Below are 13,907 nucleotides of genomic sequence, written 5' to 3'. Positions count from 1 at the left end.
TATAAACACTGAGTCCTAAGGGTCTGGTATATTGGCTCTGCAGTGGGTAGAGAGGGTGTGAGAGGAAGCTATTATGCTGGAGTAAACAGTCCCTAGATGGTCACCTAAAACTTGGCACATAAGGCAACCTTACACCTACTCTAAATAGTGCCTCTGGACAGGGCCAGAATTAGGGAGGGTGCAAAAATGGCTTAAAGTACCCCACAGCCGTTTTCGCCTTCAAATGTTGTGCCAATAAATTAAAAACCAATAGGATCTTATTAAAGGGAAAAAGGCAAAATACCACATTTATTGTGAATACAGAAAGAATCCTAGTAAGCAGTTAGTTATAGTTATAACATTCCATTCAATCTCGTATTTATTCACACATTCATTCACACACACACACACACACACACACACAGAGGTTCTGCAAGGTTGTTATCATGGTTACCAGCATTAGAGTTGCTCATGCGAAGCCACTGGCCAGGTGGCCTGGACATGAGGAGGGAGCAGGGCCTTGTCAGATGCTCATCTGATGCTCCTGGAAGTTGGTTTGCAGAATCAGACCCCCCCAAAGTTCTCACTTTCTAGAGTCCATTTTTATAGGAGTTTCTTCCTATGTCCGTCTATGGGAATTGCTTCATCATGCTGTTGCTGAATCAATCAGCAGATAGCACATTCCTGACGGCTCCATGCTGCTAGATGTTATCTTGTTCTTTGGTTCTCCCATTCTTGAGGCTGTTGGGTGGATTCCAGTCTGCCCTCCAGGGGTCCTCTGGTTATTTCCACTTGACGCCTTCTTCAGCCGATGGACACTGGATTCTTAGGCTGGCACCTCCCTGATCATTCAGTTATTATCCACACCAAGCATCCATCCACATACATCCTCTTTCTCTATTTTAATCACAATTGTTAATACAACAAAAGAGTGGGGAGTCTCTGGGTGCTGTTTCTGTTGTTACAGAATATTGCTTTGAGTCTCTCTCTGTGTGAATTGCTTTGAGAACAAACTCTGTCTTAGAATGTACTAACGCAATTAGCAGCTTGCAAGTTTCACACATAGAGGGAGAGAAACAGTACCACAAACCAAGAGACCTCTTAATTAGTAATACCCTGGAATTTAAACTGTGGGGAATCAAACTCATTTGTGATTTTAATACAGAACTTCTTTAATATGATCGAACACCAATCTAGAAAGGGAAGAACACACAGTCTGGCATATTAAATAATAAGCCTCACAACACCCTTGGAGGTAACAAGAACTACCATCTCCATTTTACATATGTTAAAACCAAGGCACAGAGCTGTCTAGGCCCAAAGCTGCTCAGCGAATTAGTGGCATAGCTGGGAATAGAATTTTTAAGTCCTGACCCATTGTCTTTTTCCTCTATGTATGATTTAACTGATTTAAATGTTTTAGAATGCTATTCCAGACCTCCTGCTGCAGCATCAGCAATCAAATTTTCATGAACATAATCATTCTGAAAGTGGCTTTAATCCTAAATTTCTTCTTTCACTAGATGAGATCCATTTCTGTAGAAAATTATGTATTCGTTGGTCTTTTGTCAAAATCACTCTGGATTGTTAAATACCTGGCAGTATTCTCTGCTGGATGAATACACTGTGGCAGCAGGTTTGTGTTTGTTCTACAGCCTTTGTTGCTGATATGATGATATAATCCTTTACTGAGAAAGAACACAAAGCAGTGTGACATAATCAAGTATGGTATACACTATATAAATATGAGCCTAGCAGTCCATTGGAAGAAGCCTTGCATGTGCTATTCAGACAGCAGACGTGATTTCCAACTATTATTGATTCAGTTCATGTTAATAAATTAAAATATTGGCCTCTGATAGTAGTTGGGCTTTTGTTTATAATTTATAGTTTCTGTGGATCATAACTGAGTATTTCCTAACGTGAATTCCATGAAAATGGTGGAATGTTTCTTAAATTAATTTAGATAGGACTCCCACTGTGTGGAATTATAGAATTATATGACAAAAGGAATTATTTTGTTTCTTTCTAACAAAATTACTTTCTGTCAAAAACACTTTGGTCTAATGGTAGAATGTGCTACTATGAAGGTTATCACAAGTGTGCAAGATTTGCTATTAACCTACCAATAACATTAATGCTTGGCATTCCTGATTGTTTTGTGGCTACTGTTATATTCTAGAATGTTATTTTTCTTTCCTTTTTGAGTTTGAACTTGATACTAACACTTGGTGTGAGCTGTAGAGGCTAGGGTGGATGAAAACTGAGGATTTTTAAAAATTAAATTATTAAATTAAATAGAGGTTTAATTTAAAAATATAAACCTATTTAAAATTAAATTTGAAATTGGCATCTTATGTCAGACCTAAACTGATTATAATCTATTAAAATCATTTACATTAAATACAAAAAATAATAGTAAGCAGTACATATTTGCTGCTAAGTTTTAAAGAAAGTCAAACCACTGAACTGGTGGAAGTTGCTGGCTAAGCATCTGGAGCTGGAGTTTGTTGAAGGGTTAAACCAACTTTTGACAGCAGTCACCTCTTTTGTAGGGGCAGAGAGAATAATTTCTTAATTTCATTTTATTCAAGTAGATCATAGAGTCTTAAGTTTAAGGCTAGAAGGAACCACTAGATCATCTAGTCTGACTTCCTGTATACCACGGGCACCCACACCGCCCAGCACCTGCACACTAAATCGAACAACTGAAATGAGACTAAAGTATTATACAGTTATGTGTCACTAACAGAAAATAGGAAAGACTGAGATACACCAGAGCTCGAGGTTCCCCTAATGACAAGGAAAGGATTAAGTGAGATATACCCAGATAATCCTGGCAAGCGACCCACACCCACATGCTGCAGAAGAAGGTGAGAAAACCCAAAGGTCACTGTCAATGGGGATATATTCCTTCCTGACTCCACATATGGTGATCAGGTAGACCTTGAGCATGTGAGCGAGAACCAGCCAGCCAAGCACCTGAGCAAGAGAAGCTTGGTGCCACCTCAGAGCTCTGGCCTTCCCCATCTCCATTTTCCCATCTCTAGTCATGTCCATCCCTGATGCTTTGAGGAAGGAATTGTATTTTTTAAAGAAAAACCCTCCCAGAATACATTGGGGCAGGCAGGTGAAGGGGGTGGAGGCAAGCCCTTCCTGACTCCTGCTGAAACCCTGAAGCATGAGCTTTGAGGAACATATGAAAGCCAGAAGTGAGCCCCTTGAGCCCAGCCCCCTACCATCATAAGCAACACCATCATACAATTGCACTCATAAATTTCCCCTTCTCTCATAAAACTAATTTAAGTTGTTTGCCCCCACAACTCCTATTGGGAGGCTGTTTCCGAACCTCACCTTCTGATGGTTAGAAACTTTCTAATTTCCATCCTGAATATGTTCATAGCCAGTTTATATCAATTTGTTCTTGTGCCAACACCATCCTTTAGTTTAAATAGCTTTACACTCTCTCTGGAATTATCTCACTAATATATTTATGCAGAGCAATCATATCCCCTCTCAACCATTTTTTTGCTAGACTAAACATGACAAGCTCTTCCAGTATCCTCTCATAAGATAGGCCTTCCATTTCCCGATCATCCTGGTAGCTCTTCTCTGCATCTGTTCTAGTTTAAATTAATCTTTCTTGAATATGGGTGACCAGATTTGTTTATTCCAATTGAGGTCTTACCAGTGCCTTGAACAATGGTGGCTCATAGTTATCCTGTAATTGACCACCACACTCAGGTCTCTGTTGCTTTCTACTAAGGAGCCCCCAAGTTGCAGCAGAAATTTTTAGTGCATGATCTTGCACTTAGTACTGTTGAATTTCATCCCATTCTGTCACTCCAGTTTTCAAGGTCATCCAGATCTTCCTGTATATTTTTCCGATCCTCCTCTGTATTAATCATGCCTCCCAACTTCGTATTCTCAGCAAATTTTATTTGGACACTCTGACTTAACACACTAGTTTACCTCAATGACTATTTCATTCAAAGTTTAGAAACCAGTTGGGAGCTGAAAAAGCAGGAAACTAGTTTTTTCTCTTCTAATCTGTGAATGAAAACTAGCTGTGGGAGGATGAAACCTACTAGTTCTAAAATTTTCAATGACATGGTGACCAGAAACCATCAGTGCAATTCATTAACTATTGATGATACTTCCTTTTTTAATAAATCAGTTTTAAATGCAAAACATTTTAATAAACTTTTCTTCTTGGGGCATTTAAACTAGTTTTATTTAACTAATAAATACATTTTAAGTGCTGGTTTTTGCACATTCTTTATTCATTCAATTTCCAGCCAAACAGAGCTTGACACAAATCAGAAGTATAAAATGAATCATCTAGTACAGTGGTTCCCTCAGTGGAATCTCCTTGGGGTCCACCATAGGTTATTCAGTAGTCTGTCCCTTGACCCAGGACTAGAACACACTGGAACGGTGTTCTGACACTTTTACTGCATGGAGAACATAATTTTATTCTCTGCACAGCATGGTGAATGATGCATTTCTTAACATAATAAAAATGTAAAAATTGAGGATCTGAATAAACCTAAATTAAGCTGTATAATTGCTTAAATAAATGTATATAGATATAGTTTATTCTCCTAGTTAGCAAAAAAGAAGCACCAAAAGTCGTCTAAAAGCTATAATTAGTTGCAAATCAACATGTTTTAATGGTTACCAACCAATGAGAATCAACCTTTCTTCAGGCAAATAACTAAAATGTACAAATGCAGAACACAATTAAAATTGATGATTTAAATCAAGGTTCTCTGCTTGCTGATTTAAATCACCATTAAAATTTGTGATTTAAATTGTTTTGATTTAAATCAGTCCAGAGGCTTTTTTGGAAATCCTTAGCACCTTGGAAGATCAGGTCTCTTGTTAGGGAAGCAAATGAACCAGTTTTCATCCTCCCTGCAAGGTTTTCTATTGAACAGTATCTAGCTGCTAATGCACATATTGTTTGAGATAAATTCACGATGTCCCCAGCTGATCTCTCAGAAAAGGAGGAACCCAAAATTAGTGGCCACTTGGAAATTGGAAATGGAAATTTGACATTAGGAGTCTCCTTTTAGCATTCCAATGTCTTAAGCATAAAGAACCATTTGTTGATACTGTATTTTTCTCTTTCTCGTAGGTGCCTGAGATTATTAGCTCCATTCGACAGGCTGGAAAAATCGCTCGCCAAGAAGAGTTTCAGAATAATCTATCTGATGTTGAAGACCCTTTTTCCAAAAAGTTTGAGGTGTTGTTCTGTGGACGAGTGACAGTAGCACACAAAAATGCACCCCCAGCACTAATAGATGAATGCATCGAAAAATTTAACCATGTTAGTAGTACCAAAAAATTGGAATTTAATTCATTGTCCCAACAACGCGAAACTGCCAATAATTCCGGAGGATTATCATTCAGTGATAAATTGCGATCTGTTTTCCAACCCTTGGTCAGTGAAGAAGAAGAGAAAAGGCCAATTAGGAAATCTTATTCTCAGCCTGGGCTGCGTTCCTTTTCTTTTAAGAGGGACTTTCAAGATGGGAGTTGCAGGAGTAACAGTTTTGCCAGCTCTTTTGATGAAACTGAGACTTCGCTGAACCTAAAACGTCAACTTAGCTATGGACACAACGTCGTGCAGCCAACAGATATTGCAGGAAACCGGACTATGTTATTCACGGTAAAACAAATTGCAACTACTGCAAGCATTTTATGTCTCTTAACACTCGATAGGAAATGCAAAAGAAATGTCCTGAGAAGATAGGAGTTCCTCCTTGAATAACTTTCTGCAGTTATTGGAGCTTAAGTTACACATACAAATGTACATATTTCTTTGTAGAGTTTTATCATTCAGTGTAAAAACCTGTTTTACATTGTCAAAGTATATTAAGTGAAATGGTTTAAAACAGCACCACATAAAACGTTGAGCTTCAAAAATACAAGGTTGAGAAATTATTAGGGAATATTATTTATAATGGTCTGATGTAAAGGCTGGGACTAACTTTTATTATTTCTGTGATATATATATATATATAGTGTGTGTGTGTGTATTATGCTAAATAATTACAGCAGAAACAACTTTATAGGTGAGAGATGCTACCTATTTAGAGCACAGGATCTTTGGAACTTGGCTGCGGGCAAGCACTCCTTTTGTGTCCCATAACAAGCAGTTTAGTTAAGGTGCTTCTGCAGTTTCACTGCACCTACTCCCAGTAGTAATCGGTGTGTATGTGTAATTGTGGGTTATTACAGTAGTTTTGAGCAGACTGTGGTTGAGGTTGGCACCAGGTTGACCTGTTTATATCCAAAATTCACCTAGACAGCTACACCCCTACTGTGGTAGGCCACATAGTTTAAGGTCAGGATTTGAAGGGAGGTATAGGTTAGTTTTGCTTCGCTTTCCTGCTATATTGCAAATAAATTCATGTTTACTATATTCTGTACAACACTGGTTAATGAGAGGTAGTATAGTAGACAATATTTTGGCTGGTTATCTTGAGCTTATCTCTTGGGTACATTAAGAACTTGTGTGTGTTTCTTTTGGCTGGCTATCCCTGGAGATGGAGGTGGTGAGAGAAGGGGTGGTGGTTCTGTGTTTTTTAGTACAAAGTTTTTTTAAATACAGTGCAAAGTTTAGTGCAAAGTTTTTTTAAATACTTTTAAAATGTAGGCCTGGTCTACACTACAGAGTTAGGTCGATGCTAGGCAGACCTAACCATGTAAGTATCTACACTAAAATTTTGCTCCCTCTGATGTAACTGCCTCGCTACGCTGACTTAATAACTCCATGTTCACAAGAGGCATAAAGTCAGTGTAGACACTGTGTTGCTTACATCAACTGTTACTGGCTATCAGAAGCCATCCCACAGTACTCCACACTGACAGTGCAATCAGCATAAGCGGTCGTGATGAGGACGCACACTGCCGACAGAATGAACAAAGTGTAGACATGCACAAACAATGTAATTACTGCGGCGACTGTATGCGATGTAAGTTAGGTCGACTTAATTTTGTAGTGTAGACATGCCCTTAGATTGTGTCAGACTAAATTCATAGGGCTTTCTTATGGCTCTGAGCCAAGACCTTCCCTGTTGTAGTGGAGGAGATGCACTATTTTAACAGGGACCCCAGAGACATTACACCTGCAGAATGGAAGTGTAATCATTATGTCTCGAGGGATGAGCTTAGGGACAATAGTAGCTATGACTATTCTAGAACTTTTGCTCTGCAGCTGTACACTGGCTTTTTCAGGGAGGTAAATTGGAGATGTGGGGGGGAAAATGTGTATGCCCCACTAGAGCCGTACCTTATGTACCATCCTTCCTCGGGGCAGGTTCTGTCACCTTGAAAATACAATAGCCTCATTTAAAATAATTAAGTCTTAGTTTTTAAATGAATACTGTTTCAAACTATTAGACTATGGCAAATATTTGCAGGATGAGGGGAGAATGCAGAGGGAGATATTTAGCTCCAACCCCCCACCTGGTGAACTTTGGGACTTAAGTAGCACTTTAACTAAATTGCCACAACGCTGAAAGAGGTGTGTAATTTAAACCCCAGTTTGTGGAAACTGAAAATTTTGACTCGAACCTCAATGTGCTTCAGACTTGAATGTATAGAGTTAGCCACCCAAAAAAGTGGCGTGACTTTCAGATGTGGCTTCTTTTTCAGCTTTTAACTTTGGTTACTTTTGCCTGGTGGCTTCCTAGTCTCCTAATATTTCACAAAGGGTGTTTCTTTAATATGCGAAGTTGAATTTCTTGTGTCTGGTTGGAACGCCTCTCAGTAGCAGGAAGTGAAATGACTTGGTCAGGGGCTGCAGTATCCACCATCCCATAGCTGATCACAGTGCTGGGGTTCATTGGTTAGCCAATTAATATTGATCAGTCTTGAATTAAACTTTATTTACATGCAGTGGTTATTGTTGTGACTTCATATGAAACATATAGTAGAGGCTGAGTATTTGACACATTAGGTGTTATGAAAAACATTTAAACTAGGATGCTTGCCAATTCCCTTAATCTGGCTGGAACAGTCTCTTGTTTTAATAAACCATCCTGGGAGATTGCTATCCTGGCCAGTGCCCTAGGTACAGTGATGCACTCCTCTGACAGTGGCAACTGCATGAGGTAGAAGTGGGAGCTAGTCTCCTGCCGCGAGAATAGGCAGCCAGCAAAAAACAGAGGAGAGGTCTGCTGAGTGGCAAGGAGATGAATGGCCTCCCACCAAGCAAAAGAGGTCAGCCCTGGGGGTCTGCAAAGGAAAACAAGCCATGGGGACAAGGAGATGGTGGGAAGTTTTTTGGAGACTAAAGAAAGAGAAAGGGTCAAGAATGAATCAATGGGGAAGTGCTTAGAACAGACAAAATAAGGAGGCCCAACTCTCCTCCCCTACACTCTTGGATGATTCTTTCCAGTAAGCCAGGTGTCTGGGATGCACTGGATGGTTTAATGTACATTCTGGGAATTGTAGGTGGCTGTAGTTTTTGGGTTTAGTTTGTTTTTTGTGCATGTATGGAGATTCCACCTTCCTAAGAGGAAAACAGCCTAAAATTCACCAGGCTGCAGATACAATCTTCTGGCAACTAGGAAGTAGCCCCCAGAGACTTGGCAACAATTTTGCAATTTAAACATTATATCTTGGCCCATATCGAGTCTCATAAAAATGGTGAAAAATCATGAACAGCTGTTTCACCCTTAAAATTAGTGCCTGTCTGGGAAAAAATTTCCTGTTCACACCTGGCAGTGCTTCTCAGCAGCTAGAGGGTTACTGCTACAAAACTGGTCTACGGCTAAATGTACTCCAGTAAATCAAAATGTACTTCAGTAACCTCATTTCTATAGCTTGAGATACGTTGCCTTTATATTAAGTACTATGTACATCTAACAACACTTTAAAAAAAATATAAGTGGGGATTCGGTCAGCTTCCAAGCCTGCCTTTCGATATCACTGCAGTTTCATCACATAACTGATTAAATTGACATGTGCTAAGGTCGTGGGAAAACTGATTTTTTGTAGAATCACAGAACCATAGGGTTAGAAGGGACTGCAAGTGTCATCTAGTCTAACACCTTGCCAAGATACAGGATTTGCTGTAAGTATAGTTTCGCTATTTTCTAGTTAAATGCAGGTCCTTTAATTTTTCCTTTGCCTGGTAAACAGAACGAAATTCCAATTCAATATTTTACAATGCTATAAATTTAATAGTATGTGCAAGTCCAACATTGCATCAGTTTTTTCTCTCTCATGCAAAATGTGGTGCGTGTTGTACTATTGTAATTTAAATCTACATTGAGTCAAAGTGTAGAGTGGAATAAATTTTGAGATTTCTCATACCCAAAGAACATTTTTTAGTTGGAACAAATTTGACATAATGTTTCTTGAAGCTAAATGTATTCCTCTTTTTATTTAACTGTTTTTAGATTGGGCAGTCTGAAGTTTACCTCATCAGTCCTGACACGAAAAAAGTAGCACTTGAGAAAAGCTTCAAGGAAATATCATTTTGCTCTCAGGTAAACTGATAGTGCATTAATTTTTATGGTGGTTCTGCCATTCATGAATACTCATTGATTCTCTCCTCCCAATTCGTTCCAAGTGGATCCCCAGATGTCATGGGTGAGTAGACCCCTTGGCAATCTGTAATTTTGTAAGGCCTTCATTTCTTGTTTAATGTTTAGCCTTGTAACGTCTGAGGTCAAGACTCTCTTCTCTGTGCAATAAAAAATTAAGTGGACCGAATATCCTGTCAAGTTCTGCTTTCTGATTCCAGAAGACATGATTCACTGTTGTGCAAGTTCAGGGTTCCCTCGGCTGTATGTGTGTTATGCAGTGCATTATCAGTCACTGAAATAGAAGGCATAAACAGTGCTTCAGAGTTAATTGAACACTCTTCAAAAATAACAGTCAAATTCAGGTTACTTTTATTTTGTAGACCACACAGATATATACAGTTATTGCACTCAGCTCATAGTAAAGAGGTGCAGAGATACGCTACCCCAGCAGGAGCTGGTGAAGGCTGATGCTATGCCTCCAGGGTTATAGAGGGAAGATGGACGTTGTTTACTGTACAGTGATCCCCAAACTTTTGAGGGTCGCGCCTCCCCTTATTCCAGTCCATGCACCTCCGAGGCCAGGGGTGGCTGCGGCTCTGGAGGGATGGAGGCGGGGTGCAGACAGGGGGGCGAGGCTGTGCCCACAGCTGGGGCTGGGGCCGGGTCGAGGCTGGGGGTGGAGGCCAGAGCATAGCCACAGCTGGGCTGTACTAGGGGCTGGCAGCTGGGCCCATGGCCAAGTGCAGCTCTGCTCCCGGCCCTGCCCCCAGCCTTGGCCCGGGGCCACGAACAGAGCCGAGGCTGGGGATGGGGCCAGGCATGGGGCTGGGGATGCAGCTGGGGGCAAGACCAAAGCAGAGCTGGGGCGGGGAGGGGCTGGGTGGCGCTCCCTCCCCATCCCCTGTAGAGGTTGGTCTGAGCTCCACCACGCCCCCCTGGATGTTCCCCCATGTCCCCTTAGGGGAGCGCGCCCCACAGTTTGGGGGCCTCTACTGTAGGGCAACTAATTCCACCTCTGTATAGAATCAGCTTTACTGGCCATTGCAGAAGAGCACATGACGGTGGCCCTGCCCCTTTTGAGGAGACTAGTGTGAATTCAGAGAAGACTTTGCACTCAGGAGAGCACGTTTGATACTATATGTTTGTACTGTGGCAGAGTCTAGGAGCCCAGTCATGGAGCAGGACCCCATTACGCTAGGCACTGTACATACACAGAACAAAAAGACAGTCTCTGCCCCAAGTAGCTTACAATCTAAATATCAGACAAGAGAGGACCGGTGGTGTCATAAATATAAAGGGAAGGGTAAACCCCTTTGAAATCCCTCCTGGCCAGGGGAAAGCTCCTCTCACCTGTAAAGGGTTAAGAAGCTAAAGGTAACCTCGCTGGCACCTGACCAAAATGACCAATGAGGAGACAAGATACTTTCAAAAGCTGGGAGGAGGGAGAGAAACAAAGGGTCTGGGTCTGTCTGTAGTCGTCTTGGCCGGGGACAGAACAGGAATGGAGTCTTAGAACTTTTAGTAAGTAATCTAGCTAGGTATGTGTTAGATTATGATTTCTTTAAATGGCTGAGAAAAGAATTGTGCTGAATAGAATAACTATTTCTGTCTGTGTATCTTTTTTGTAACTTAAGGTTTTGCCTAGAGGGGTTCTCTATGTTTTTGAATCTAATTACCCTGTAAGATATCTACCATCCTGATTTTACAGGGGGGATTTCTTTATTTCTATTTACTTCTATTTTTTATTAAAAGTCTTCTTGTAAAACACTGAATGCTTTTTCATTGTTCTCAGATCCAAGGGTTTGGGTCTGTGGTCACCTATGCAAATTGGTGAGGCTTTTTATCCAACATTTCCCAGGAAAGGGGGGGTGCAAGTGTTGGGAGGATTGTTCATTGTTCTTAAGATCCAAGGGTCTGGATCTGTAGTCACCTAAGCAAATTGGTGAGGCTTTTTACCAAACCTTGTCCAGGAAGTGGGGTGCAAGGTTTTGGGAAGTATTTTGGGGGGAAGGACGCGTCCAAACAGCTCTTCCCCAGTAACCAGTATTAGTTTGGTGGTGGTAGCGGCCAGTCCAAGGATAACGGGGGTAATATTTTGTACCTTGGGGAAGTTTTGACCTAAGCTGGTAAAGATAAGCTTAGGAGGTTTTTCATGCAGGTCCCCACATCTGTACCCTAGAGTTCAGAGTGGGGGAGGAACCATGACAGGTGGAATAAAAAAACAGTTTCACAAAGAAATAATGAGATAACACTGGTCAGCATGATGGACAGTGGTATCAGCAGTGCTTAATTTGTGCCAGGGCTGAGCCACGGCACCTCTAAGCTTGGTAGTTCATAGTCCCGGCATCTCTTTCATTACAAATTAAGCGCTGGATATCAGCACAATAGCTGCTCTACCGTTGTCAAAACTTTTTGCAGGCATCACAGCAAAGGGGCATTTTACGGAGACACTTGAAGGAGGACAGTGAGGTAGTTTTGTGCACGTTTACAGGGAACTCCCATGTGTGAAGGGCAGCGGGGAAGGAGAAATCCAAAGGTGTTTGTTTTAAAATTTAACAAATGAGTGACACAGGCTGGCATCATTGGCAGAGGAGAGGCAAGACCTCTCAACGGTGTATGATAGGCCATGAACGGCTTTGAAAGTGAAGACAAATAGTTAATTCATTCTGATGGAGAAGGAGAGCTAGTGGAGAGATGCAAAAAGAGGGTGAGATGGTTGAAAGTGACAAATGAGGAAATGGCTACCATCGTGCCTGGGCTAGTGTGGGCATGCAGAAGGGGGCTCCTTGCACCCTCTCCTCTACTTTCCTTGCACACCTGTTCAGTGCATGTGCACTAGTTATAAAAATAACAGTGTTAATATAACTAATACCCTTTGAATCAACATAGTGTCCATTGAAGAAAACTTCCCAGATCACAGGAGAACCTGAACCCTAACCTCCCCTCAGGCCACTTTTTCAGCCAGAATCCTGAATCATTAGATAAACTCAAGATCACTAAACTCTGGCTCTCTCAAACCAGCAGAGGAAGTGAATTCCTGACTTAAGGGTCCCCTCAAGCCTGAAGAATGCTTTACTGGCTAGGTGGTTTGTCAGTTAGGGATACTGGACATATACACAAAAAGAACAGGAGTACTTGTGGCACCTTAGAGACTAACAAATTTATTTGAGCATAAGCTTTTGTGAGTTACAGCTCACTTCATCGGATGCATGATGAAGTGAGCTATAGCTCACGAAAGCTTATGCTCAAATAAATTTGTTAGCCTCTAAGGTGCCACAAGTACTCCTGTTCTTTTTGCGGATACAGACTAACACAGCTGCTACTCTGGACATATACAGCTTCTCTTCATCTCACTAGGAGAGGGGAGGGAACAGATTACTTCACTCTCACATCCGTGTGTGGCCAGCCACAGAGCAGTATCAGAGTTTCCTTGGAGCCATAGGCGTAGTTTGATTTCTGTATTTGAGGGGGTACCTCCAGTCAGACCAATGGGGCCGTGTACGGGGTGGAGGGGGCAAATTCCACACCTTCTAGCTTCTTGCAGTTTGGGAAGACAACGGCTGTCATGCCCTCCCCACAAACTATGATAATGCTTGGAGCCTGTTGGCACCTACTTCTGACTGTGCTGTTAGCGCTGGGACATGGCTGCCACTATGATACAAGGCAGGAGGCTAAGGTTGCCTGTCCTAGTTGCTCTGCTCTGCCTGCTGTGTTCTTGTTCTTAGAAGCAATTGGGATATTGAAACAAGCACATGCTCTCAAAGTGGAAATCCCGATTACTTTAATACTCTGCCTTGCTCGCAAGTATTAGTCTTGTGAGTCTGGCAGAGTTTTTAGTGATGCAAGACTCCTACTGATCCAGCCCTGATCCAGCCAAGCACGTAAGCCTGTGTTTAACTTTGAGGTCACCTTGAATTTATGGGAATACATTGGGGCTTAAATTAAGCAGATGTTTTGTGCTTTGCTGGTTAGGCGATGAGAGGCCTGGGAGGCCTTTTGTTTCACCGCCTTTACCACTCAAAATCGAAGATATAGGGTGACTGCGTTTTTGATTATGAACAAGGTGAAGTTTGTGAATTTGTTAGTGGATTGCTCTGCAGAATAGGTGGCATGTTCATAGTGTTACAGCCCATGTTAGTATGTATGTTTGGGGAGTTTTAAGAAAACAAGCTGGGGTACGTTCTGGCTACTTGGTGAAGGGACACATGCTGTGCTTGCTGCATTAGTCAGCAATTCTTTTTGAAAAACTAGGGCATTTTTTAAAGTGTTTGTAATGAAGTGAAGGACACTACCTACTGAAGAAGGACTGCTGGTGCCACCTTAGCATGTTTCTGAAGTTTGTTTCTCTGTAAAGATGGAGATCAAATTGTGTTCCTTCTTTAC

At 41.4% G+C, this 13,907-nt stretch overlaps 1 protein-coding gene across 4 annotated transcripts in view; it reads left to right on the top strand.

The window, feature by feature from the left end:
- TBC1D1 (TBC1 domain family member 1) overlaps positions 1–13,907 on the top strand; it is a gene marked incomplete at its 3' end in the record, with an annotated part of 200,274 nt that overhangs the window by 84,340 nt on the left and 102,027 nt on the right. For all 4 annotated transcript variants that reach the window (XM_084625705.1, XM_084625704.1, XM_084625708.1 and 1 more), the window contains exons 3-4: positions 5,120–5,653; positions 9,396–9,485. In XM_084625705.1, coding sequence (XP_084481831.1) covers positions 5,120–5,653; positions 9,396–9,485 — 624 coding nt within the window. The remainder of the gene's footprint in view (positions 1–5,119; positions 5,654–9,395; positions 9,486–13,907) is intronic.

The sequence above is a fragment of the Lepidochelys olivacea genome (assembly GCF_965140295.1).
Source record: "Lepidochelys olivacea isolate rLepOli2 genome assembly, chromosome: 4".
Classification (NCBI taxonomy): domain Eukaryota; kingdom Metazoa; phylum Chordata; order Testudines; family Cheloniidae; genus Lepidochelys; species Lepidochelys olivacea.
The sequence above is the reverse complement of the archived record's forward strand: the minus strand, read 5'-3'. Positions and strand labels throughout refer to the sequence as shown.